This window comes from Panthera tigris, chromosome D3 (genome assembly GCF_018350195.1).
Source record: "Panthera tigris isolate Pti1 chromosome D3, P.tigris_Pti1_mat1.1, whole genome shotgun sequence".
Classification (NCBI taxonomy): Eukaryota; Metazoa; Chordata; class Mammalia; order Carnivora; family Felidae; genus Panthera; species Panthera tigris.
In genome coordinates, this window is record NC_056671.1 from 17,476,642 (window position 1) to 17,503,835 (window position 27,194).

At 47.4% G+C, this 27,194-nt stretch overlaps 2 protein-coding genes across 5 annotated transcripts in view; one reads left to right on the forward strand and one right to left on the reverse strand.

Moving 5' to 3' along the window:
* Nucleotides 1–13,975, reverse strand: part of SART3 (spliceosome associated factor 3, U4/U6 recycling protein) — a 36,576-nt gene extending 22,601 nt beyond the window's left edge. The window contains exons 1-4 of one of the 2 annotated variants that reach the window (XM_042961356.1): nucleotides 13,908–13,975; nucleotides 13,119–13,575; nucleotides 4,603–4,729; nucleotides 3,185–3,289 (exon numbers count right to left, since the gene is read on the reverse strand). In XM_042961356.1, the coding sequence (XP_042817290.1) occupies nucleotides 3,185–3,289; nucleotides 4,603–4,729; nucleotides 13,119–13,433 (547 nt within the window). In that variant the 5' untranslated portion in view covers nucleotides 13,434–13,575; nucleotides 13,908–13,975. The remainder of the gene's footprint in view (nucleotides 1–3,184; nucleotides 3,290–4,602; nucleotides 4,730–13,118; nucleotides 13,576–13,907) is intronic. The other variant, XM_007092338.3, reaches the window with a different exon arrangement.
* On the forward strand, nucleotides 13,763–26,983 carry ISCU (iron-sulfur cluster assembly enzyme). 3 transcript variants are annotated; one of them, XM_042961357.1, is made up of 6 exons: nucleotides 13,763–14,003; nucleotides 16,410–17,165; nucleotides 21,984–22,097; nucleotides 22,940–23,050; nucleotides 24,842–24,920; nucleotides 26,463–26,983. In XM_042961357.1, the coding sequence occupies exons 2-6, from the start codon at nucleotides 16,932–16,934 to the stop codon at nucleotides 26,546–26,548; spliced, it is 624 nt and encodes a 207-aa protein (XP_042817291.1). In that variant the 5' UTR covers nucleotides 13,763–14,003; nucleotides 16,410–16,931; the 3' UTR covers nucleotides 26,549–26,983. The 3 variants fall into 3 exon arrangements, with proteins under 3 accessions (XP_042817291.1, XP_042817292.1, XP_042817293.1); XM_042961358.1 differs by lacking the exons at nucleotides 13,763–14,003; nucleotides 16,410–17,165 and adding an exon at nucleotides 20,238–20,409; XM_042961359.1 differs by lacking the exons at nucleotides 13,763–14,003; nucleotides 16,410–17,165 and adding an exon at nucleotides 21,615–21,782.
* Nucleotides 26,984–27,194: the final 211 nt, after the last annotated feature.

Below are 27,194 nucleotides of genomic sequence, written 5' to 3' on the forward strand. Positions count from 1 at the left end.
AGGAGGTAATATGTAATACGACTGTGATTATAAAGCTTATTTATTAAAACTGAAGGAATCCACTAACAGAGTTTAACGAAAACAGTTACGAATCTGAGTCAACCTTCAGAAAGATTGCAAAGCCCAGAATTTTTTAACTTTTGAACACCGATTCCTTTTTAAACCTACTCTTTGAAGTGAAAGAACAAATTAAAAGCACCAATCCTGTCACCAGAAGTCTGTATTTTAAGTCTCCAGGTGTAACGATGTTTACACAGCAACAACAGAAAAGACCTGGTGGCCCTGGGTTTTTTTCCCACTTTCTCTTTACACTTTTCATATACTCACCCCTGCTGCTTTTAAGAGCAGACTGATGAACTAAACTCTTCAGAAAGGCAGTGATTCTTATTGCACACATTTTGCCCACTAAGTCACTTTTCAAAGACCTGAAAATAATTTCCCGGGCCTGTGCTAACGAACCTTGTAAAATAAAAACACTTAAAAAATAAAGAAGCCTATGTGAGAATTACTGTACGTCTTCCCAAGGCTTGCTTTTTCACTGAAACGGGTTTATTTCAAAGACCTCAGCCAAAGTTCGTCAGCTACTCTGTTTTAGTTCACCAGTACCGAGCTTCCATACAGGCTGCAAAAGAAAAAAGGAAAAGAGGGGCGCCCAGCTGACTCCATCAGAAGAGCATGTGACTCTTGATCCTGGGGTTATGAGTTTGAGCCCCACGTGGGGTGTAGAGATCACTTTAAAAAATAAAATCTTGGGGCGCCTGGGGGGCTCAGTCGGTTGAGCGTCCGACTTCGGCTCAGGTCATGATCTCATGGTCCGTGAGTTCCAGCCCCGCGTCGGGCTCTGTGCTGATGGCTCAGAGCCTGGAGCCTGTTTCAGGTTCTGTGTCTCCCTCTCTCTCTGACCCTCCCCCGTTCATGCTCTGTCTCTCTCTGTCTCAAAAATAAATAAACGTTAAAAAATATATATATAAATAAATAATAAAATCTTAAAAAAAAAAAAAGGAAAAGAGCAGCTCTTGGAGCAGAAACCCTTGGTGATGGTTGAGTCATGTCTACAGATGGTCTATGAAACAGCTCATCCTCTGAAGAGAAGGGAAGAGAAGGGAATTTTCAATAGATTACCTCACAACTCTTCCCAATATTTAAACAATCTAAAAAGGTGTAAAAATTATGAGTAGTATTCTAAACTCAGAAAACCCAAGGGTACAGGGTCCACAATAATTACGAGAAGCAAATAATGAGTCACTGGACTCCAGGTTCCAAAGCAGGGCATGAAGCCCCTGCACGAGGCCTTCTCCAAAGACCAAGGAACCCGATTTTCAAAATCATCAAAGAGCCAAAGGGCCACAGGCATACTCTGTTACTGGCGCACTGAACGCCTCCCAGATGGTCTGAAATCGGAGTACATGCATCTTCAAATGTGCAAAACACAATTAAGAACTAGGAAGCAGACCAAAGTGGCTTCATAGTGGTTTCTGAACATTCACAAAACATGCGACACAACTTCCACGTTCTAAAGCTCCTGAAAACAACAAAAAAGCCCTGTGGGTCCCCATTCAAAACTACTTTGAGACACATAATCTGGGGCACCTGGGTGGCTCAGTCGGGGGGGGGGGGTCCCACTTCGGCTCAGGTAATGATCTCACAGTTCGTGAGTTCGAGCCCCACATCCGGCTCGCTGCTGTTAGCACCGAGCCCCCTTCAGATCCTCTGTTCTCCCCTCTCGGCCTCTCGCCCACTTGCTCTCTCTCAAAAATAAATAAAACATTAAAAAAAGAGAGAGAGACAGAGAGACAGACATAATCTAAGAAGCACAGTTATCCAGCTTCCTGACCCCCAGCAGCCCTGAAGCAGTTGGGGAAAAGGAAGGCGCGCTGACTTCAGCACTAAGTGGCAGTGGAGGCCGGACAGCCGGAATGACTACAAACCATAAAGGACCTAAAAACATCACAGTCTGGGCAGAGACAAAAGATCCCTGGAGAAAAAGAGCCGGTGCTGTTAAGGACAACTCTGAGACCTTAACAAAGGAGTAACAGGATCATCAGAAAACATGGGACCATCATGCCTTAAGAGCTGTCAAGAGATTCTAAGAAGCCACAGGGGCAGCATCAGAACAGAGACACAAGTATAGCTTCTAGAAGTGCATGTGGTATAATTTCATATTCCCCAAATACCTGTAATTTTCAGTATCCAGATTATAAAAACTGAAAATTGATCAATTCTTTTTGGCTGGTAAAAAGGTACGTGAAAGGTCCTCTCCCTCAGGGCAGCCTACAGTCCAGACACCCACGCTTCTCACAAGGGGAGATGCCCAAGGCGGGAAGTGGGGAAAATCACACATGGAAGAAAGATGTTTAATTTAAAAGAGGGAAAGGTGGGGGCGCCTGGGTGGCTCGGTCAGTTGGGTGACTTGATTTTGGCTCGGGTCACGATCTCACAGTTCATGAGTTCAAGCCCCGCATCAGGCTCTGCGCTGTCAGCATGGAGCCAACTTGGGATCCTGCCTCTGCTCCCACTGGGGTTCTCTCTCTCATGCACACGCACTCTCTCTCTCTCTCTCAAAATAAAAACGTAAAAAATAAAAAAAATGGGGGCACCTGGGTGGCGTAGTCGGTTAAGCATTTGACTTCAGCCTAGGTCATGAGCTTGCCATTCCTGAGTTCGAGCCCCACGTCGGGCTCTGTGCCGACAGCTCAGAGCCTGGAGCCTGCTTTGGTTTCTGTGTCTCCCTCTCTCTCTCTACCCCTTCCCGACTCGTGCGCGAGTGCACACCCTCTCTCTCTCTCTCTCTCTCAAAAGTAAATAAACCTTAAAAAACGATTTTAATAAATAAACAATAAATAAGCAAATAAATAAAACATTCTGTCCAAAACAATCCAAACAACCCATTCAATGTGTAAAAGTCATCTGGAAATACCACGTAAGTTCTCCCCGCCAGAAAAGTGCTAGGTGTAACTATATCCATTATCTTGCTAGAAATATTTCTTCCACTTGAATTTGAAAACCAAATATCCTCAAATGACAACCACAGACGATGAGAACGATGAGCAAACTCCAATCCTTCTAACTGCTAGACTAACGCTCTCCTTCCTGAGCAGTGACACCTCACAGTACGGTCCAGGGCAGGAGAGGCCGCCGCTGGGTGACGCTGCAGACGCCTCGAAGAAGCGCACGGGGAACTTACAAATGTAATCCTTCACAGCTTTCTCAAAGAGGTCGTACACGTGCTCTCTGTCCAGGCCGTCCAGAGCCATGCTGATCTCGTCATGCAGCCACTCCAGCCAGAGCTCTGCAAGACAACAGCACCTCCTGCGTCACCATCTCCTTCACCAAAGGGCAGGACGAAAGCCGGGACTTTACTGCCAGTCACGGGCACACAAACATCTCACCCATCTTATACAGCCTGGTACAGTTCGCAGAAATTCCATTCTTAAAGCCTGTACCAAGCACATAGAAGGTTTATGCTTCCAAATCAAATAATTAGAAACATCCTACACCTATTGGGCATCTTATACTCTGCAAAGTACTTACATATATTTCCCATTTAATCTTTGTCAAAATTCTGTAGGTGACAGTAATGATTATTAATAAAAATGGCATCTAAGCATTGACAACACACTAAGGTATCTGTTAAGTGCTGTACACAGAACACCTCTTCCAACCCACGTACTATAAGGCAGAAACTATTATCAGCCCCATTTTACTGCTGGGAAAACTGAGTCTTAAAACGTTTACATAATTCACTTAAGGTCACCCAGCAGTAAGACGTACAGCCAGGAATGAACCTCGGCGATCTGATTTCAGTTTCCGTACTTGGCAGTTATGCTTTCGGGGCAGGGAGAGCTGGATCTGGGACCAGAGTTTTCCAACTCCTCCCTAAAATATCCGTTACGAACATTCGTGAAGACTGAACCACAAAGATGCACAGTTTAATTATGTTTCAAATAAGCAAGTAAGTATAAATAACCTAAATGCCCAACGATCCTGTAACAAACAAGGTATAAAACATTTACATTAAAAACTGTTTATAATGGGTGGCTGGGTGACTCAGTCGGTTACACATCAGACTCTTGATTTCAGCTGAGATCATAATGTCACGGTTCGGTTCGTGAGTTCAAGCCCCACATCGGGCTCTGTGCTGTCAGCTTGGGATTTCCCTCCCCTCTCTCTCTGCCCCTCCCCTGCTCACGCTATCTCAAAATAAATAAATAAAATTTTAAAAACTGTTTATAAAAGTTTAATTGTAATACATTTACAATTATCTAGTTCTGAGAGAATGGATTAAATACACAAATACTGGAATGGGAAACACAAAGACGCGGGAAAAGTTTAATTACATAAAAAGTTTTCATCGTGGTATAGGATTAAAAAAAAAACAACTCAGGATCCGAAACGTGGGTCAGTATTACATGATCACGACTATGTTTCGAAAAAAACTACAAGACGAGAAACTAGAAATCCCGGACACTGGCTGATGGGCTTTCTTCTTTCCACTTTATTTCTATGTTCCAAATGTTCTGTAAGGCACACCTCCCATTGAAACACGAATGTGTATCCTGCACTTCCGTTTTTATCAAAGCAGCCTGACCGCTGAAGCATTACCTTCGGTCAAAGGAAAGATCTCACTCATCTTCTGGCGAGCCATCCGCACTTTGGTGAGCTCGCCTTCCAGCCGGAGCAGCCGGATCAGGTCCACGTGGCAGTTGTAGTCATAGACGTTGATAGAGAGCTAAAAGGAGAACGCCACAAGGTGAAATTTAATATGCCATCATCACTCAGCATTCTTCACCACTGGTTAGGAGGCACATGTCTGCTTACAGACCAAATACATGGGCCATCTGGGAGAGCCAAGGAAACAACAGTGTAACAGTTACCCCCAGGAAGAGGAAGAAAAATCAATGAATGAGGCTTTCTCTAATCAACACAAAGCTCTCCCAATCTGTTACAGTCCCTATCAGAAAGCAGTGGGGTTCTCTCTGCAACACAGGAACGTTCTGATGAAAGGAAAAAATAAATACCAAGTGTGACCTTAGGCAACTTATTAATTCTTCTAAGCCTCCAGTGTTTCACCTGTAAAACAGAGACACCACTAAGGTCTACTCCATAAAGTTCTTGCAAGGATTTTACTGTCTTTATTTTAATTTTTTTTTAAGTAATCTCTATACCCAACATGGGGCTCAAACTCACAACCCCGAGATTAAGAGTCAACTGAGCCAGCCAGGTGCCCCTCTTGCAAGGATTTTAAAAGGTGCTTCATAACATGGTTTAGCACATGCCAGGTATGTAGGTTAAGAGCTCTTTTACTAAACAAACAAAAACACCTACTGCGAAATGAAAATGAAATGAAAATCCCTACTGCGAGGAACAAGAATGGCAACACCTGTTGAAGCTGAGTGACAGGTACACAGAGACTTGTTTTCATACTTGAAACTTTTCAAACTCAAAGTTAAAACAAATCAAAATCGCTTAAATAGCTATCAGACATCTGAGACCACAGCAAACTAAAAGAATTTGCCGCTAGCAGACTGACTCTTAAGGATAACAAAAGAAAATGATAAATCTTGGAGCACCAGGAAGGGAGAAGGAACAGAAAGTATAGAAATACGAGCAAGTATCAGGAATGGTGCTTCCCATGAGTTTTCTAAATTGTATGTGATAACTGAAACAAAACTTTCAAGGCCATCTGATACCCAAAACAATGATATTTAAAAGTAGGGATGGTAAAGGAACTTAAAGGGAAAGATTTCCACTCATTGGTAGAACAAATACCATGTAAGTTAAATACACTGTAATACCCAAGGCAACCACCAAGAAACTATACAAAGCAATATACTAAAAATCACTGCAAATAAATCAAGATGGAATATTAAAAGATGTTCAAGTAACTCACAGGAAGGCAAGAATAAAGATACAAAAAAAAAAAAAAACAGAGGAAACAAACAAAATAATAAAATGCCAGGCCATCTGACCTAACATATCATTAGACCTAACATATCAACACCTATCTTAATGTTTATGGTCTCAATATACTAATTAATAAGGCAAAGAATGCAGAGCAGATAAAAACACAACCCTTGTAAGAAACTCACTTCAAATTCAAGGACATAGGCAGGCTGAAAGGAAAAGGATGGAAAAAGATATACCATGTAAACATTAGTCCAAAAAAAAGCAGAAGTGGCTATGTTAATATCACATAAAGCGGACTTTAGAGAAAATTACCAAGGATAAAAATGGACACTGCAGGGGCACCTGGCTGGCTCAGTCAGTGGAGTGCATGACTCTTGATCTGGGCTCAGGTCATGATCCCAGGGTTGTGGGTTAGCGCATTAGCTTGGCACAGAGCCTGTTTAAGATCTCCCCTCCCCACCCCCCACCTCTGCCCCTCTCACCAGCTCACACATGCTTTCTCTCTCTCAAACTTAAAACAAAAAGGTGGGGGGGGGGGGGATTACATAATGATAAAAGGATCAACCCACCAGGAAGATCACAAACAACAGATCCTTCAAAACAGATTAAGCAAGACTGAGCTAAGAGACATGACCACGGTTATAATGGGGACTTCAACATTCTCCACTTCAGCAACTGAAAGTAGTACCGGACAGATAATCAGCAAGGACACAGAACTCAGTATCATCAACCAACATGATCTAATCAACATATATAGAACACTCCATCCAAGAGCAACAAAATACACCTTTTTTTTCCCTCAAGGGCCCATGGAACATTCACTGAGACTAAATCACAGGCCATAAGACAAACCTCAACAAATTTTCAAAAAACTGAAATCATATACAGTATGTTTTCTGATGACTATAGAATTAAATCAAAAATCAGTAAAAATGGGGAAATCTTTAAACATTTGGAAACAAAGTGATATACTTCTAAATAACCCATGGATCAAAGAGGAAGTATCGAGGAAAACAAAAACACACACTACTGAATGAAAATGAAAATACAATAAATTAAGGATACAGCCAACGCAGTGGGGAGAGGAACACTTAACCCAACTAAACTCAATGTATAAAAAGAATTATATGCCATGACTAAACAATTTGTTCCAGGAATGCAAGGCTAGTTCAATCTTTGAAAATCAATCACCGTAATCCACTAAATCAACAGGCTAAACAAAAATCATGATATCCACTGACACAGAAAATGTAATTGACAAAATCCAACAACCATTTACAATAAAAACTCTCAGCAAGTTGGCCCGCATTAAAATTTAAACTTTTTGCTCTATAAAAGACTCCATCAAGAGGATGCAAAGACAAGCTATAGACTTCAAAAAAAAAAAAAAAGCACAAACCACATATGTAATAAAGGACTAGTATCTAAAAGCTAGAACTCTAGGGATGCCTGGGTGGCTCAGTTGGTTAAGCATCTGACTCGTGACTTCAGCTCAGGTCACGATCTCATAGTTCATGAGTTCAAGCCCCGCATCAGGCTCAGTGCTGACAGTGCAGAGCCTGTTTGGGAATTCTCTCTCCTCTCTCTGCCCCATTCTTTCTCTCAAAATAAATAAATAAACTTAAAAAAATATATATATATAGATAGATAGATAGATCTAAACTCGACAATAAAGGGGCGCTTGGGTGGCTCAGTCAGTTGAGCATCTGACTCTTGATTTGGGCTCAGTTCACAATCTCATAGTTGGTGAGTTCAAGCCCTGCGTTGGGCTCTGTGCTGACAGGGCACAGCCTGCTAAGGATTCTCTCTCTCTCCTTCTGTCTCTGCCCCTCCCCACTCACATGTGTGCTCTCCCTCTCTCATGTAAATAAACTTAAAGTAAACTCAACAGTAAAAAACAAACAATCCAATTAAAAAATGGGTAAAAGACATAAACCAACACGTATATCCAAAGAGGACACTCAGATGGCAAGTAAGTCCACATGAACAGTCAAGATCATTAACTATCAGGGAAATGTAACGTAAAACCACAATGAAACATTACACACCTAACAGAGTGACTAAAATAAAAAACAGCGACAACACCAAATGCTGGAGAAGATGCAAAAACAGAAACAAACAAAAAACCAAATGGATCACTCACACATTGCTGCTGGGAAGGTAACATGTATACAGCAGCTTTGGAAAACAGCTGGGCTGTTCCTCATAAAATTCAACACACAATTACTTTATCATCCAGCAAGTGCACCGTGGGTATTTTTCCAGAGAAACAAAACCCATGGTCACACAAAACCTGTTCCTAACAGCTTTATTCCTATTAGCCCAAACTGGAAACAACCCAGATGTCCTTCAATGGTGAATGGCTAAAGTCACCATGGTGCACCCACACTGTGGAATACTTTTCAGTTAGAAAAAGGAAGTGAACCCCACTCAGATGAATTTTAAGGGACTTACGCTGAATAAGCTAATCCAAAAAGATTACATACTATATGATTCCATTTACATAACATCCCTGAAATGACAAAAGTATAGAAACAGAGAACAGACAGTGATGGCCAGAGGTCAGGAACTACAGCTATAAAAAAACCAGAAGGACCCCTGTTGTGACAAAACTGATCTGTGTCAACTGTGTCAACGTCAACATGTGGGTAGTGACATCATATGTAGTTTTAAGAAGATTACCACTGGGAGAAACTGGTAAAGGGTACACAGGAGCTCTGTATTATTTCTTACAACTGCAGGGAAGTCTACGACTAGCTCAAAATGAAAATTTAACTTTGTAAAAAAGCTTTTATAGGAGGTTGGGGTATGGAGTTACCTTAGGTCTATACAAAAAGACTAGTGTCTACTTTTCCAACACCTGCCACAGCGTTTCGGCAATAAATATTTCCCTCTCCTTCATTCAACTAACACTCTGAAGGTATACTCAATAATCTAGATACTAGCTGATACATTAAAATACGCATGGAAGGACTCATCTCACCAGGTTGCAAGTCTCAGCAGAGTCAGACCGTGGAATTGACACGGGATTGACAAACTGACCAACAGAACAAAAGAGAACACCCAGCACCAGACCCACACAGACAGAAAACCTATGACAAAGTGGCACTCATTGCATCCATTAAAATGAATTCATGACCCATAACCATGACCCCGGTTTGAAAAACACTGACTCAGAGAAATTCTTTTTTTTATTTTTTTTTTAGCATTTATTCATTTTTTGAGAGGCAGAGAGAGACAGTATGAGCTGGGAAAGCAGAGAGAGAGAGGGAAACACAGAATCCGAAGCAGGCTCCAGGCGCTGAGCTGTCAGCACAGACCCCGACATGGGGCTCGAACTCCCGAACAGTGAGATCACGACCTGAGCCAAAGTCGGACACTTAACCGACGGAGCCACCCAGGTGCCCCGTAGAAATTCTTAAACATGGTGGATAATAGCATGTTTCAACAGTAACAATGTACCTTGTGGCTGGTTGGTAATAGGACAAAAGAAAAAAAACTGTAAGCAATCCAAATGCCAGAAGAACTGATAAATTGTGGGATACTCGCCCAATGTTATGCTAAATATACAGTAGTCAAAATGAATTAAGTGCAGCTACAAGCAACACAGATGAATGTTAGAAACACGATGCTGAGTGGAAAGCAGTCCCAAAAGATTACATACAGCATGGTATATTTTTTAAAAGCTCATCAATGAACAAAAGTGGACAACAGATGACTTAGGCATGCATACGTGGGAAATAAAATTACACGCTTTAAGGGAAAAGGGAGCACGGCAGATTCAAGAAAGTAGTTACCTGGGTTTTGGGAGGAGAGGCAGGGCAATGGAATAGGGGAAAGACCCCTGGGTACCTGCAACAACACTGTTGAAGTTCTAACTCTTCGACCACGTGCCGGGTAAGCAGTAGTCACTTACCCCCCTTTGTAACTTACAGATGTGAACTGCTCTGCATGTATCAAATTACATGCAAAAGGACAATAAAGGCTCAATAACAGGGAAGACTATGACCTATACTTTTTTTTTTTTAATCCTAAGACTTTTAGCAATGTTCTCCTGCTCGTGATATATAAAATTTAACAAGCGGAGCCCATCCCAAGATCCAACATGAAGGGCTGAAAAAGGACTGGACTAGGTCAGGACCCAAGCGTTCTGATCTCCCCTGGCTCTCCTCCTTTGTACCAGGAAGGCGCTGGAGTGAACCTCTGCTTGCCACGCGGGCTGTCATGACACGCTGATGTTTCAAAATGGACTGTCAAGTGTGCACTCAAGTGACACTAACTAAAGAAGTTTGCGCAAAATCTACTTTCCTTGTTAAAGAAGGGGCAAAAGCTCTCCCTGTCACCCACCGCTCTCAACTCACCTGGGTCTGAGAGTGGTTTTGGAGCACGAAGAGGAGTGGGACAGTCCTTGTCAGTCATCGTGAGTAATGTCTGTCTATACAAGCGTCCCTTACCTGCATATCACATGGAGGTCAGAAAGAATAAGTCAATGAAGTAGAGAAACGGCCTCTAAGGTGGTCTTTGGTCCAAATTTCTGATTTTTAGGCCCAAACAACGAAGATACTATACATGAAGAGGCGTTCCAGAAGTACGTGTTTGAAATGCATGCTGAGGATGCATTTAAGAGACATTTCCACAGAGTTCACTTGGCACTGACGAATGAGCACATACACAGGTCTATTCTGGTCTCAGAGCCTCATTAACGACAAAGGATGCTTTAAAGAAAGAGGCGGCTTAGCCAACGCAGAAAATGATGTGTTGATTTCCTGACTCCCTAGAGGCACAACCTGGAATAGGGGTGGAGAAGTAACAACAGGCCTGGTCCAAGAGACACAACCACTGCAATCAGGGGGAGGGCAAGGAAAGAACAGAGCAGGCCTCGGCACAGCACCTACTATGCGTCAAATGTGCCACGAACTTTCGAAGCAGCAGGTCACTTAAGCTCCACGACAGCCCCGTGAGTTTGGCCCCTGGTTTAAACCACCTGGGCCACCGAGGGACCGGCGAGTTGGAGTAACCGATAGGGCACCACGTTTAGTTTCGGGGCACAAACACAGATAACGGGAAACCCTTGCTTTTGTTCCACAGATACCACAACTTGAAGCTTTCGTAAACTACACTCAGGGATGAGCACTGGACTTCGCAAATATGACCAGGTTGAGTTTTTCACAGGCCTGTCTAGAAGTTATTCCGTGGCAGCAGGAACTAGAGGCTATGGGATTAGGAGGAGGTGGCAGAAAGGTTTGGAAAAATGGGAAAAATCAATCCCTCGACCCCATGACAAAGAGTCTGATAAAGCTAAGAGGCTCTTCAATTCACATCACTTGCCAGATCCCATCCTGTGTGGTCCCCTTCCGAACTCCATCCCGCCCTCTGTGGCCTGAGGTGGGGCAGGCAACGAGGGGACACCAGTAGCCAGGACACCTCTGCTCTGACCCATCCTCCTCTCTAGCTAGATGCTTCTCCTCATCAAGGATTTAATCTTTCTGCTTCCAAGCCTGTCCTTCTGCTAAAACCAATAATCCTATTTCCCCTGCCTCACAGAAGAGTAAGATCTGAGTGAGCTAATGGCTCGCTGAAAAGCTGAAGGCTAGAAATCAGAAGGACAGACTTCCATCGGGACAGGGACACAGCCTGGCATTTTCTCAACAAACGAAAGACTGAACGAACACCAGCATGCTTATTTATAAAAAGCGAACAGGGAACCGCTTTCCTACACCCACTGGTTCCTTTGACGTTCAAATGTGATGATGAATGGAATGAGCGATACCAACGGACATCATTACTATTTCACAACAAAAGTATGACTGCCGGAGAGGCCATCCTAAGGAATCTCACACCCAACAAGGTTGAGTAACCTAGGTTAATAACTTCCCATCACTGATTTCATACAGATGTGGCATCGGGGCCGCAGACAACCTGGTTAAATTCAAATCCCCTTGTGAGTGACTTTGAGCAAATCATTTCACTCTTCACTGAGCCTGTTTCTTCATCACCAAAATGAGAATGTGCTTGATTTCTGTTTGCCCTTCCAATTCTACTCCACCTTCTCCTCCCTGTCCTGTGCCCTCCCGTGTGTACCATATCCATGGGGTCTCTGGCTCTCTTGCTTCCAGCAGGGTTCGCCAGCCAAAGGCACCAGCAGATGTTTGGAGAGAGGAAGAGAGGTCAGGGTATTCCTTCCCCCACCCCAATCCCTGATGGGAAACTACAGCTGCGCGCCCTGACTAAAGGTGTCTCACCTGCTCTCGGGTGCCCTCTCCACACGACTATTCAGAAAACTGGTCACAGTTTTCCCGCCTCATCTCTTCAGGCCTAATGGTGGTCACAAGGTCCGGCTGTTAAGGAGCCCCGAGGTACTGAACCTTCACTCCTGGTTTCTCAGCTCACGCTTTTATAAACACATTAGCCCCTTTATTGTCTTTTTCTCAAATTATCCTAATTCGAGTGTGCCACCTATTTCCTGCTGGGACCCTGGATCACACAGAAGTTACAAATTAGGGATCACGTTACCATTAGGTGCCAGGCACTGGGCCTTTAATTACTGTTATGACAACTACATGATGCATGAGTTGTTCCTCCCAATTTGCAGGTGAGAAAGCACAGGCTCAGACAAGTTAAGAAATCTGCCTAGGCACCCGTAAGCATGGAAGGGCTACAACTGGGAACTCAGCCTCCAGCCGCTGAAACCTCTACCTTCCCGTTTCTATTATCGCCGTCCCGCTGGTTACTTTGTCTATCGTACTGCAGTTCATCATTATGGTCATTCCTACCGGGAAAAAAAAAAAAAAGAAAGAAAGAAAGAAAAAGCCACTCTCTTATGAATAACATTTTATTGCTACTGCAGACCATACTTTAACGGGTGGTTCAGAGTGGGAGCTCTGGAGTCGTTTCAAAGTTCAAGGCCTGGCCGCCACTTGCAGAAGTGTAATCTGCAGCAAGATAATTCCCTCCACGAGGAGCCTCAATCTCCTCCGGGAAAACGGGTAATAACACTACTTCCTTCACTAGGTCGCTGCGAAAGTTCAAGGGGACGACACTCGCAAAGCACCCGGCAAGCAGGAAGCGCCCCAACGATGGGAGCTGCGGTGATTAATAGCGGTTTTGCGGCCTTGGGAGCTTTAATTACCGCCGGGGGCCGGGCACCGGGGAGAAGGGCCGGCGCCTGGGAACCACAGGGAAGGAGCCCGCCGCCCCAGCCACGGACACACCTGCTCCTCCAGCCGCTCGATCTCCAGCTGGTTCTTCTCCTCCTCTTCGTCGTACTCCCACTCGTACTCCCCGGGGGAGCTCTCCGCGGAGGAAGCCATGGCGTACTCCTCGTCCCCATCGCTCTCACTCACGCCTTCCTCCTGCTGGTCCCACCCCGGCCCCATGGCCTTGTACGTCGCAGCGGCCACGGCCCGCGACAACACCTTCCTCCTCGTCCTAGCCGCCTTAACCTCATCTTCCTCGCCCTCCGCGGTGGGCCCGGCCTTCGGCTCGGCCTCCGCTTCCGAAGCCGACGTTGCGGCCGCCGTCGCCATCTTGCGCTTCCAGTGACTCTCGGGTCTTCTCTCGGCGGCCGAGGACCCGCGAAAGTAGAAGCTGCCCGCGGCGTTCGCCTGCTCAAAACCCCGCTCTCGGGCCACCGAATGGGAAACTGTGAGCCTCGGGTGACGGGAAAATCTGGGAATACACGAAATTTTGTATTGCTTTTGAGACAGGAGACAGCCTGACCTTGGGCAGTTAGGAATAAGTGGCTCCTTGATAACAACAAGAGGGCAGAAAGGACAGGACCGTCTGAGACACCCACTTCCTGGGACAATCCGCCGGGGACCCTATCCAGGTTCAGCAGCTGCACGGTTACTCCCCCTCAAAAGGTCCCGCCACTGTAACACACAGAAGCCCTCCCCTCGGATGCCCTAGTGGCTTTCTCCTTAAGGAGCCCCTCCGGGGTGGCGAGAGTCTCTTTGTTTCGTCCTCGCCCTCATAAACCTGGTGCCTGTGCTGCTCTTAACCTTGCTGGTCGGTTCCATTCTTGAGAACACAATCCCGGCTTTTAAAAAACGGTTACAGCTTTGAAGGCTCCTTGGAGATCTCCACGTCTTCTAACCGTAAGTAAGGAGCAGTCGGCACCCTCTTTTCCTATCTCACACGAACTCTCAAACTATGGGCACCTGTTAGCCAGTTAAGAGCGAATGGGGCGTTGCCATTCTCAAAGCCTCGGGTGACAGGTTCCCTGGGTCTCCTCCCAGCTGCGCCCCAAACGGAGTTGGGAACGTGGATGTGTTGGAGACCCAGTTTCCCGATGCATGGGACTTAGGGGAGGGCAAACAACAGCTGATGAGTCCTGACCGAACTACTCTTTGGTGGACGCCTGAAGGCGCTGGCGGAACCTGACCCCTGACCGCCCGTTTGGGTATCCCGCTCAATTTTCCTCTTTGTCTCGACCAGCCTCTCCCTTCGGGAAATGAGTGGAGAAGCCCAGGATTGATCCCCCGGAAATCTTCCCAGGAGTGATCCGGGAGACTTCCAAGGAGTCCTACTCACAGGTTTCCCAAACTACAGTGGAAGGTGGCTACTTGCTTCCGATTCTGACACTCTAGCGTGGCTCATCTCCCCGGTCCGCATTTTCTACCTTTCATCTTCAAACTCCTCTTGTGGAGCTTATAGCCTTCACCCGGGGCCCTGGAGCTTTAGTGAAGGTAAAAAGTTCAAAATCTGTACAGACTTTAAGTATGCCTACTTGGTCCTTCATGGCCATGCTGTCATCTGGAGAGAAAGAAACTTTCTAACAGCCACTGGGACTCCTATAGAGTTCCATCAGGAGATAGGTCATTTACTGATCTCGGGGTGTGTGTGTGTGTGTGTGTGTGTGTGTGTGTGTGTGTGTGTTTCAGTGTTTGTTTATTGTTGAGAGAGTGCAAGCGGGGGAGGGGCAGAGAGAGGGGGACAGAGGATCCCAAGCAGGCTCTGCGCTGGCAGCACAGAGCCCAATATGGGGCTTGAACTCACGAACCATGAGATCATGACTTGAGCTGAAGTTGAACGCTAAGGGACAGAGCCACCCAGGTGCCCCTGACCTCAGTCTCTTCCCCCAACACACTGTAAAGGCCACCAAAAAGGACCAGATGAGGTTGCAAAGGGAAATAAAAGGACTGATGCCACAGCCAAACAGGCAGCTAATAGTGTTTCCCCTAAAAACAAAATAGCTCCTCTCTTTTGGGAACCCCCCTTACAACCCATGAAACCCCAATACAGCGACAAAGAAACCATGAGAGCCCTGTCCTGGCGATTTACCCTCTTGCCCTCGGGATGGCTACAGGATGAACAGGGGAAGATCTTGTTGCCCACCGCTACCAGATGGAAACTGCTTAAAACCCTGGAAAGAGACGGGACACTTCAGTGGACATGTAAGTTCTTCACAGGAAATAAAATTAGACTAGGGGCACCTGGGTGGCTCAGTCGGTTGAGCGTCCGACTTCATCTCAGGTCATGATCTCATGGTCCGTGAGTTCAAGCCCCGCGTCAGGCTCTGTGCTGACAGCTCAGAGCTGGAGCCTGCTTCCGATTCTGTGTCTCCCTCTCTCTCTGCCCCTCCCCTGCTCATGCTCTGTCTCTCTCTGTCTCAAAAATAAATAAAAACATTAAAAAAAAATTTAGACTGTTGAGCAGGTGGTAGGATCCTGAGAAATATATCAAAAAATAAATAAATAAATAAATAAATAAATAAATAAATAACCCCAAGCACCATCAGGTGGCTCCTCCAGGAGTCCAACAAACAGGGTCTTTCATGGGGGAGGATTGGCCGGTATTTGCCAAAAACTCCAGGAATACAGTACCTACTGGTGTGGGTGGGCACCTTCACCAGTTGGATTGAGGTCTTCCCCAGTAAGATGGAAAAGGCCCTGGAAGTAATTAAGACAATTGAACATGAAATTATTCCCCGATCTGGGGCGCCTGTTAAGCATCCGACTTCGGCTCAGGTCATGATCTCTCAGTTGGTGGGTTCAAACCCCACATCAGGCTCTGTGCTGACCTCTCAGAGACTGGAACCTACTTCAGATTCCATGTCTCCCTCTCTCTCTTGGCCCCTCCCCCACTCATGCTCTGTCTCTCTCTCAAAAATAAAGAAACATTTTAAAAAATTAAAAAAAAAAAAATATTCCCCGATTTGGGTTGCTTGAAAGCACTCAGAGTGATAATGGTCCATCACACAGGGCATCTCTGCTGCCCTAGGTATTCGGTACCACCTACATTGTGCCTGGAGACCCCAGTCCTCAGGAAAGGTTGAGAGGGCAAACGGGGTTCTAAAGAGGCACCTAAAAAAAGCTTGCTCAAGAGATGAGCCTCCCCTGGATACGGGTCTTGCCTATTGCCTTGCTGTGAATGAGGAATACTCCTCAGGGCTGGTCTGGCTTTAGCCCCTCCGAGACACTTTATGGAGACCCTTTCTAACCAACGACATATTATTTGACAAGTAACAGGTCAAACATGTCATTTCTCCTTCCAAATTCCAGAGGGCACTACAAGAAAACGAAAATACCACACAGCGCATACAAGGAGGACCTCTATTTGAGCCCGGGCATCCAGTTCTAGTTCAATCTCTTCCTCCTCCTTCCCCCTCTCTTCGGCCTTCCTGAGAGGACCCCTGCCCGGTGATCCTCTCCACCCCTTCTGCTGGTAAGATTTCAGGAGGAGATGCTTGGATTCACCACACTCGTCTAAAGCCCTGGCGAGCTCCAGACGATCCTCAGAAAGAAGGAGACAAGTACAACTGTGAGACTATTGAAGACCTACAATTCCTCTTCAAGAAGTTCAGAGAAGTGCTCCACCCCTTAAACGTCTCATAACAACACCATGACCCCCTAGGGCTTTAATATTTCTATATCTCACACTCTTATGGTGCCGGCTGCCACAGGGAATCCTCGAGTGGGTTCCATTAATTGCCGCTGCCTTTATCTTAGCTGACTGCTGGATCTGTGGGAAGGATTCTTTAGGCACAGTCGTCCCAGCCCCCACGTCTGTGTGGCTATGAGCCAATGACACTGTCACCCCCTTCATCTCCTCTACCAGTCCTTTCCCCGGCGCTCACATTGAATGGCTGTTCTTCAAAGCCTGGAAGGAGGATACGGAAACTAAAAGGAACAACACCCCTTGGTCCAGTGGTACCCTCACCCTCGCCCGGTTGGACCGACTCCACCTCAACGCCAGTGCCGTCTTCCCAATCTGCTTTGAAAATTCAGCGTCCATCCCACACACGGGTCTCTTCACAGGTAATCTCCCCACATCTCAATGTAATCTCACATCCCAAGTCACTAGAGCCTCTGCGGAAGGAGACCTGGAACTCCCCGCTGCAGTTCTCTCAGTGCGTGTAAGAACACTGATAAATATCACCTTTTCCTCGACGTTTCCTCCGAGCCCAGTATCCCCCAAAGCGCACAACCTCCTGCACCGCAGGCAATGTCCGTGTAGCCAGAAGGTCTACCGTCTCTTATAATTCAGCAAATTTAAGTCTGGCGTCCACACCACTCCTCTCGTCCCAAGAATTCTTCCTCAAAACATATCCCTCCAGCTTCCTTGCATCCACCATACGGGAAAGACTCAGACGCCTCCCTAATTTGGAGCAGATTGTCAGGGGGCCCCCCTGCAACAAGTAGACCCCAAGCCCTCTTTACTTACGACTTCCACGTAAACCTCTGGGTGGAAGAGGGTTTGTTCTGTGGAACCAGGGAGTACATCACGCTGCCGCCCTTATGGAGAGGGCAGTGCTTCCTCACTTTCATAGCTGCCCCAGCTGATGATGCGCCTGGTTCCAGCAGCATGCTGCAGGTTCTAAATGATCCTTGACCAGGGTCCGAAGGGTGGCTATTGCTCCCCTTCTGGTCTCTTTGTTGACTGGATTGTTGGGAGCGTCTGGAACAGCCCTAGGAGGCACCTCCGTAGACCTCTCAGCACAACTGGCCAAGACATTGAGGGAGACCATCAAGGGGATACAAACACCTGCAGAGCAGGTGAACTCCTTGGCAGGAGTCACACTTCAAAACCGACAGGCCTATGGGGCCCCTGGGTGGCTCAGTCGGTTAAGCATCTGACTTCGGCTCAGGTCATGATCTCACGGTTCATGGGTTTGAGCCCCACATCATGCTGTGTGCTGACAGCTCAGAGGCTGGAGCCTGCTTCACATTCTCTGTCTCTCTCTCTCTCTCCCTGTCCCTCGCTCATGCTCTCTCTCTCTCTTAAAAATGAATAAACGTTAAAAAAAAAATAAAAACATTTTTAAAAATAAAAAACCGACAGGCCTGAGACTTGCTAACCTAAGTGCGGGGGGTGATCCTGTGCCTTCCTTAAGGAAGAACGTTGTTTCTACATCAATAACGGGACAGATGGCCACACGTCTCGATTCCTCCAACAGTCTGGTCATCTCCATAGAGGCTCTTTCCAATTGGTGGGGCTCCCTAAGGGCTCAACTGTTGGCGCTGGCTTTGGCCACTAACAGCTCCCTTATTAACCCCTTCCTTAATGCTCCTCTTAGGACTTTATATTCTCAATGCACTCACCTGGTTTGTTGCTTCTCGCCTAGAGTCCTTTACACCTCCAAATGGTCCTATCAGTGTACCCAGCAATGGAAGTGCCACTAGACCTTTACTGGGGGCCACGAGACAGACCCCACAGGGAGGGACTCTAGCTGCCACTCGTCTCCATGCCCCATCCCAGCATGAAGAAGTCAGAGAGGTCACCACCCACATACCCCAAGGGCAGTTGGGGTCACCTCCTCTAAGGGGGGACTGTGACAGGAGACAGACTGACCTTGGGCAGATAGGGATAAGTGGCCCCTTGTTAATAGCAGAGCAGAAAGTACAGGGCTGTCTGAGACACCCACTTCCTGGAACAATCTGCCAGGGACCATATCCGTGTTCATTAGCTGCACGGTTACACCTCAAAAGGTCCCACCACTGTAGCCCATACAAGCCCTCCCTCTCCAACGACTTAAGGAGCCTCCTCTTTAAGGAGCCCCTTCCAGGTCACAGGGGTCTCTTTGTTTCACTCTCGTCCTAATAAACTTGGTGCTTGTGCTGCTCCTAACCTTTTCGGTCAGTTCCATTCTTTGGCTACATCAGAACACGATCGTGGGTTTTAAAAAGCGGTTACACATTTACATACATGTAAAAGTACTCATAGAGGAAAAACTCCCTAACACAGCTCATGTTCCATCGCAACTTTAGACAGAAGTTGAGTCTTTGTACAGAAGTGCAGGCCATAGAGGAAGTCATGAAGTGATGATTGAAGGGAAGGGTTTGGCGCCATCTTGAGAAGGTCAAAAGGAATCTAGGCATAAACGCCTGCCTTCCCACCTAGCCCGACCTGGTGTTTGTTTCAGTCTCCGCAGTAACCGAGCCTCAAACGCAGAGAAAACAAGTTTTCAGGGGAAGGATCAATTGCACCATTCACAAGAAAAACCCATTTCCCAAAGAGATTCCTCCCCTTTATGTAATACCTGGTGCCTACTGGGCATTAAATATATGTGTGAGTTTTCTGGTTTTTTAAGATCATATTCTGCAAACCTCGATTAATAAATCACATTACTACACTTATTTAGAAACTCTTCATTTCCAAGCATTGTCATATAAATTATCTCTTTATGAAAAGAGAAATAGATGCAGACATAAATTCATATCTGCACTTCTTTAAAAATCAGGGCATGGTGTGTTCGCGTCCTCAAGCTCATTTTTTAGTAGGAAAATACTGATGTGTATTTGTTGCCTCTCTCCCTCATTAGCAAGGTTAATTATGTAAGCAATGAATACGTTTTTTCTTTCCCTTGGATCCCCAAAGACTAGTACAACGCCTTGCCACATGGTAGGTACTCAACGTTTATTGCTCAATGAATGAATTGTCCTTGAATTAGTACAAAAGTCAGGATCAAGGCTTAAAGAGGTGATGTCATTCGCATAGGGTCACACGGGAACCAGGGTTGTCAGAGCTTCCCAAATTAGTCTGCCTGGGCAACCTTGGACAAGTTACTAAATCTCTCTGACCCTCAACTCCTGAAGCTGAAAAGTGGGGGTAAGAGAAGTAGACTGGTTGATCCACTGCGCCCACTCCGGCGGTAGGCTTTGTGAACGCAAATCTGGGTCCCCATTGCAGCTTCAGCACCCCCTCAGAGCCACAGCCCTACAGGAAGAACTAGCCCTCCGCCTTCCATCCTTTAGCTCCGTGTCCCGCCCACCCCCGGAGGGGCGTGGTCAAGGCGGGGCCAAACGGGGACCGGTGCACAGAGGGGAAGGACGCAGGCGCGAAGTCGCGGTGACGTAAAAGGGTGCGCGCTCTAAGCGGAGAGCCGGCTCGCGGGCGCACCCCTCCCCTCGGTCTAGCGCTCGGCCTGCGCAGGCGCAAGCCCGCAAGATGGCTGCGGCTGGAGCGGGCCGTCTGAGGCGGGCGGCGTCCGCCCTGCTGCTCCGAAGCCCGCGCGTGCCCCCCCGGGAGCTGTCGGCTCCGGCCCGGCTGTATCACAAGAAGGTAGGGGCTGATGAGGGGCTGCGCGGGGCCCGCACCGGCAAGGGGGCGGGAGGACGAGGACCACCTAAGGGACTCAGGTATGTCAGCGTCCGGCGGAGGCCCGGCCTGGAGAGGAGCGGTTGCGGGGCTGTGCGCGGCCTCGGGAGCCCCCAGTGCAGCCAGGGTGGGGGCCGTCCCCTCGCGCGCCTCTGCCTGGACTAGCTTTCGTTTGCTGCGCAGTGACTACCTGCGCCTGAAATAAAACTAACCGCTGCCCGTGGGCCCCGCCGCTGGCTGCGATTTCGGGCATCCCAGCCTTAAAACGCAACAGCCCGGGAAGGAGGCCTCTGTTGTAATCTGGCAGCCTGACTTCAGGGATGAACGCACACACCGGCGCGGGCTCCGGCTTCAGCCAGGCTATTGCCCTGGCCAGGTGACCTTGGGGAAGTCACTGCTCTGCGCTGAACCTGTTTTCCCCACTTGTAAAATGAGGTCTTGGCATTCATCTACACGAGCTAGGTAGTGCTTGTGGAGTCCTCGGCCTGGTGCCCAACACACGGAGATCATCTGTGGTGCGGTTCTTGCTGTCGGAGCCCTTAGGCTCCGAGTGGAGTCAGACTCGTAATCAACAGTCATAATATTTTAATTTTTGTCTTTTTTGGCGGACGGAAAGGAAAGGAGCCGGGGGTGTAGGGATAGGTGCGTAGTTTGCAGCCCTTGCCTTCCGAGGGCGTGGAGTCCCCTAGACATGAAACTCTCCCACTCGGAAAAGGACTACCTGAAGGACGCGGTAAATCAACATGGGGCAAAAAGTCTAGATTTAGCTTACTATTTTGTACGTCCTTGGGCTTGGAGTCAAAATCCGTGGTCGGATAAGTGGGGAAAGCAAACTGGAAGGTAGGGAGACTTACGACTAACTGGAGGACAAGCCTCGAGGTTACATTAAAGCCTTTTGTATGCCAGATTATCATTCCGTTCTGGCTTCTGCACGGTTGCAGGGACTTCGCTCCTCCCCCACCCAGGGGTGTGTTTTGTTGACAATACACGCTCCGCGAACGTGGGCTAGCAGCCTTTCAACCACCAGGGTGCGCTGCTCCACCAGAGCGATTTCAGGGCCTTGAAAAACAGTCATAGGACGGTTATTTTATCACACACAAACGCATTCCATAGCATTGTTCCTCCTGGAACATTCTCCTTGAGGCTTCTGGGCAGTCCTTCAATTGCTGGACCATAATTCATTTTAGAATTGTTAACAGTAATCATTACTCTTTGAAGATGGATTTTATTTGGAAATAACATAAATGCTATTTGATCCCAATGACTTGTGATTAAAAACCCTGTGGAATTAAGACATGATTTTGCTGATTTTTCTCCAGCATCTCAAATGTCTGAAGGTAGTTGGAGAAGAGCTACAAAAAGATGGGGTTATAAAGTCTCATGGACATAAAGTGTAAGCCCTTCTGCTGGGGTGAAGTTTGGTGTTCAGGGATTGTCAGGTTCTGCTTGCTGGCTGCAAGGAGCTTAGCATCAAGTGGGGGCAGGGGGGCGGTAACAAGAAAGAGTGATCATGTCTTCTCTTAACCTTCTCATTTCAGGTTGTTGATCATTATGAAAATCCTAGGAATGTAGGATCCCTTGACAAGACATCAAAAAACGTTGGAACCGGATTGGTGGGAGCGCCAGCTTGTGGTGATGTGATGAAATTACAGGTGCCACTGGTTTTCATCTTTTAGTTCACAAACCATTTGCACGTACAGCATTTCATTTGGTCTCCATCTGGATTCCTAGGACAGGATGGGATGAGCTGCTGTCACCAGTCATTAGAGTGGGAGCTGAGTGTTAGTTCTCCTTCTTAACACACTATGCTGACCCCTTCTGACAGAGTAAACCAGTCTCCCTTTTCTGCTGTCTCAGCTTAAATTCCAACCTCAGCTCGGTAGAGTTTCAAAGGAAAACCACAACCGTTCAGTTAGCAATCCCCGGTGAGACAGGAAATGCAGTATATCAACCCTCCCCCCAAATGGGAGACAACACAAAGGGAGGGACTGGCACTTTGGGTAAACTGTAACTTTGACCACATCTACTTCACCTTGGGGAGTGAGTAGGAAGCTTGCCAGAGGTCTTCATGCCTGTCTTGGAAAACAGAAACGGGAGGCAGGAGGGAACCACTAGATGTCATTTCATGCCAAACTAAAAAGCATTAACCAGAGGCCTTTATTGCAGACTCTCCCAGGGCTTAAAGATACAGATTGACTGAGAGCCATGAGCAGCAGACCTTCATAGCCAAAAAGCAAGCTAGGATTGCAGAACAAAAACAAAACACGGAGGGAGGGGGGCACATTCTTCAGCCTGTCTTTACCAGGTAGGCCTGTATAGTTGTGATAGTTGTTCCTACACTTTTCACCACTGAGCCCTTTGCAGCAAAGCAAATTTAGTAGTCATTAATGCCAGAACTTAAAAGTGTGAAAATCAAGACCAAAGTCCTTGGGGAGAACCCAAGTTCTACACGGCGGCACCAGGAATCACTGCTTAACTCTTGTCTCTTTTTCAGATTCAAGTAGATGAACAGGGGAAGATTGTGGATGCCAGGTTTAAAACATTTGGCTGTGGTTCTGCAATTGCCTCCAGCTCATTAGCCACCGAATGGGTAAAAGGGAAGACGGTAAGGTTGCCTACAAACTGCGAGAATTAAATCACATTCCCAACAAACCTACCTCTGAATTCAGGGAAGGGTCTTGTTGGGGGCGGGGAGTCACTGTGATTTTGTTTCAAAATATTCTAATAATTTTTTAAATTTCTCCTACTCAGGTTTTGATTAAATTCTTCTCTACGTTCAGAATTATGGATAATTTTGTTAGGTGTATTTTAATGGGGGCGGGGGGGGGTTGATCATTTTTATTTGTTCAGGGATTTTGATGGTTTTACTTTTGTTTTTAATTATGTAGAAAAAAGATCTTCACCTCCCCCTCTAACAAAAAAGAACTACAAAGAAATCTGTGGCTTTCTCCCAGGTTGCTGATAATGTTATAATTTCCTAGGAGTTTAAGGATGGGAGAGGTTATATCGTGGTTTGTGTTCTTGTTTATTTCCTTCCATCATATTTCAGGAAGGACTGCAGGTGGTTTGTAAGGATTCGTGAAATAACAAACTAGCCTGTGCTAAAAGAGGGATTAAAGAATCAAAAACAGCAAAGATGGAGGCAAAGTGAACAAATAAGTCAGAACAGTGATCCCGGTGGCTGATCAGCAGGTCCTCAGAGGGTAGAAATGAGAGAGGCTGGAACATCTTTTCCGTCCTTTTCTCTGCCAAAGCCTCTTTCCCAGCAGCTGCAGAGGTAGAAGGTCCCAAATGCAGCGAAGAGCTGGAGTTTCTAAAATCCAGTCATTAAAACCTCTCTGAAAAGCCAAAACGCAGGGCTGCTTATCTTTGCAGCCCCAAGGGATCAAGTTCAGGGAGCTGAGTCATGGAGGGGTGTGCTTGGGGAGCTGGGCAGCTCTACAGCAATGTGGAGTGCCAGGCCACGTGCCACCTGCCTCCTGGGGCTCAAGGCCTTCTGGCTGGCAAGCTCCTCTGGCAAGCACACACCTAACCTGTTCTGGCAGGAGGTGGCTCTGAAGTCATTTGTCAAGCACTGTCCTCAGGGAAGGGGGAAGTGAGACAAGGCACCTGTGCTCCCAGGATCTGGCCTTTGAGTTGTGACCAGAAAGTGGAGGAAAGAGGGCCTTTCTATGACCTTGAGGTCCTCCTATCTGAGTTACTAGGAACAGAATGTGAAGCATAATCATTGAAGTCAGCAGAATTGGGAAACTGGGGGGCAGATGGGGAAATCTGGCATTCCTTAAGCAGCGGGGCTCCATGCCATGTAGGCCCGCCTCACGTGCCCTTGGGCACTCAGCCAAACCCAGGCATCCTTTTCAGTGTGTTTCAAGGAGACAGGTCTTCCTTTAGGCAGAGGAGCAGCCTAAAGAGACCTCTCACCCCAAGACCTGTCTGTGCCACTGGCCTATCTGCCATCTCTCTGACCTCGCTGACACTCTTTAGCACTTCTAGTTGAAGGGATTTATTCTAAACATTTGGTATAAGACCATCAGTAAAGCTGATATTCACAAAACCAGAATAGGAAATCCCTGCCTTTAAAAAAAAAAAAAAAAAAAAAAAAAAGACTCGTGTCGCTGGCCTCCAGCAGACCCCTAAGGGACTCCTCACTGGCTGGCTCGTGGGACCGTCTTTGTCGGCCTTGCTGACCCTGGCCAGGCGCTGGGGTGTGCGAACTCCACCCTTGAGCGTCCCAGCTGCAGCCTTGATGCACAAGCGAGGGGCCTTTGGGGCTGTTAAAGGGAAATCCTCCCCCACCACCCTGTCCGGAGGGCCTCTCTGACCTTCTCTTTTCTTACTGCCTGTTCTTTAAGCGAGAGCATCGCTGCTAAAACTGTTGGTCTTTCACGTGTCTCAGGTGGAGGAAGCCCTGACCATCAAGAACACAGACATCGCCAAGGAGCTCTGCCTTCCCCCCGTGAAACTGCACTGCTCCAGTAAGTCTCTGCTCCAGAATCCAACAAGCTGGGGCAGTTGGGAGTTTGTCAGGTATCAGCTGGCATTTGTGCAGGGTACGGGCAAGTCCATTTTCATCGCGGAGTCTGTCTCTAGCCTTGAGAGGGTTAAACTCCAGGTGACCCAGTCGTCTCCAGGAGGATCTTCCAGGAGGTCATGTGTGCTGGGCATCATGCTGAGCACTTCGTGGCATCATTTCTCAGCCTCAGAAACGTCTGCTAGTCCACAGAAGGTGTCATTATGTCTCCCTCTTACAGACCAGGAAAGCGGGGCTCGGGTTAAAGCGCCCCAGTTCCATGGCTTCTAAGTGGGAAAGCCAGCACCTAGCCCCCAATCTCTGATGCCAGAATCTGTGCTGTTCCCACCCCATCAGAGTCCAGTTCAGACCAGTAAAGGTGAAAAGCTTTTGCCACGATCCCATCTGTTGTATGTGTGTTGTCGCGTCCTTTCCCAGGCGCTGTTCCCGTCGAGGTCTGCATCTGTGTACGGGATGACCAGGTCCGCTCGTTCACTAGTCCCCTCTACGCTGTCCTAAGCGAAAGCCCAGATGCCTTAACACCTCTACGTGGCTTTCTAGTTCAGTCTCTGCCTTAAATCTAAAGCTTTTTCCATCCTCTCTCTCAACCTTCTACGGGAAGGAGGGAAGAGAAATGGCAGCTTCACTTACTGATGGAGGTTTACTGACCACATTAGTTACAAATCAGCAGAGAGCCCGGTCTCCTGCCCAGGGTAAGACCCCCAGGAGAACAGAGTGCTGGGGCAGGGACGTGGAACACAGCCTTCAGGAAGTCTGCTGAGACCGGAGTTCTTTCCACCTGAGCTGAACTTTCAAGTACCCAGGAATACAGGCCATAGCTCAAGCATTTTCACACGGCTTCAGAAAACCCCCAGCCGCCTCTTTTGGCCGCCTCCTTGGGTACCGCAGCCTTCAGCTGCCGCTCTCTGCCGCTGGCTTGCTTGCTGCTGTCATTCCAGCACTCTTCATTTCTATTTTCCCCCATAGCGCCATTTGTAACATCGACTCCAAAGTAAAAGTGTTCAAGCTTGGGGTCTCTGGAGAGTAACGTGGCAGGTGCCACCTGTTGGCAATACGTAAGTCATGCCAGCTTGCTCAGCCAGCGTCCACCACCTTTATTCCTGACCTCCACGTGAGCAGACCAGACCATTTCTCCTGTCCCTCCGATGCATCAGACACGTGGTGCAAGTCCTCACGCTATCCCAGCAAGAAAACAGTGTCCCAGTCTCATAGAAGAGAAAGGGCATTCCAGGAAGCTGAGGGACCAGGCCCAAATCCCAGGTATTTAAACCCCAGTGTGTCTCCAGAGCCACTGGACGGGAGCAGCCTGGCTCAGGAAACGGCTGGTTGGCTTTCCAGGCTTGCCCGTCACCCCCCGCACCCTGGCTAGTCGGCTCTGTTAAGCCCTTCCCAGCACCACGGCCCTCCAGCTCTTAAAGATGCGATTCCTAAGACTCTGTCTGTAGAGCCTCCAAACTTAGCTTGTCTTTCCTTGTGCCACTTCCAGTGCTGGCTGAAGATGCGATCAAGGCTGCCCTGGCCGATTACAAACTGAAACAAGAACCCAAGAAAGGAGAGGCGGAGAAGAAATGAGCCCTCGGCGAAGCGACCGGCAGGTCATATACGCTGTCTGTGCACCCGCCACACGATCACCGTAGATGTTCAGAAGCCCCTCACACTACAGTACGAGACCCTCTGAGACACGCACAGCACTTGCTGGTCACGTTGTGGCTCTAATGCAAGCAAAATACACAGTTTACTCGTTCCAGACCCCGTGCTTTCTTTCAGCCCCCTTTTATCGCCTTAACCCAGTTTGTGTATATTTTGAATTGTGTGCATGGCCTCAAAGCTGAAATCAGGAACAAAGTCTGCTGTGCTGGTCCACGAAGTGCACCGATACCTCGTTTCAGCTGACCCTGTCTGACGAAGATTACCAGTAGAAGGCCTTGGTATGATTATTTGAGAGAGCCAATTATTGTACATAAAACAGATTTGCATATATATATATAATAAAAGAATGTAAGACCATGTTTTTCTCTGGTAAGCCTTGTCTCTTGGATCCCTCACTCACCCCCAGGTGCCGCCCCGAGCCCCCTGGGGCTCCCAGGTACTGAACCGTGACAGCGTGTGCACCTTTCTCAGCAAACTGGTCAGTAAAGACCACTGACAGAGATGGCCAGATGTGTGTCACATTTTACGGAATGGGGTGAAGGTGAAAGGAGAGGGCCATCTCTGTTCG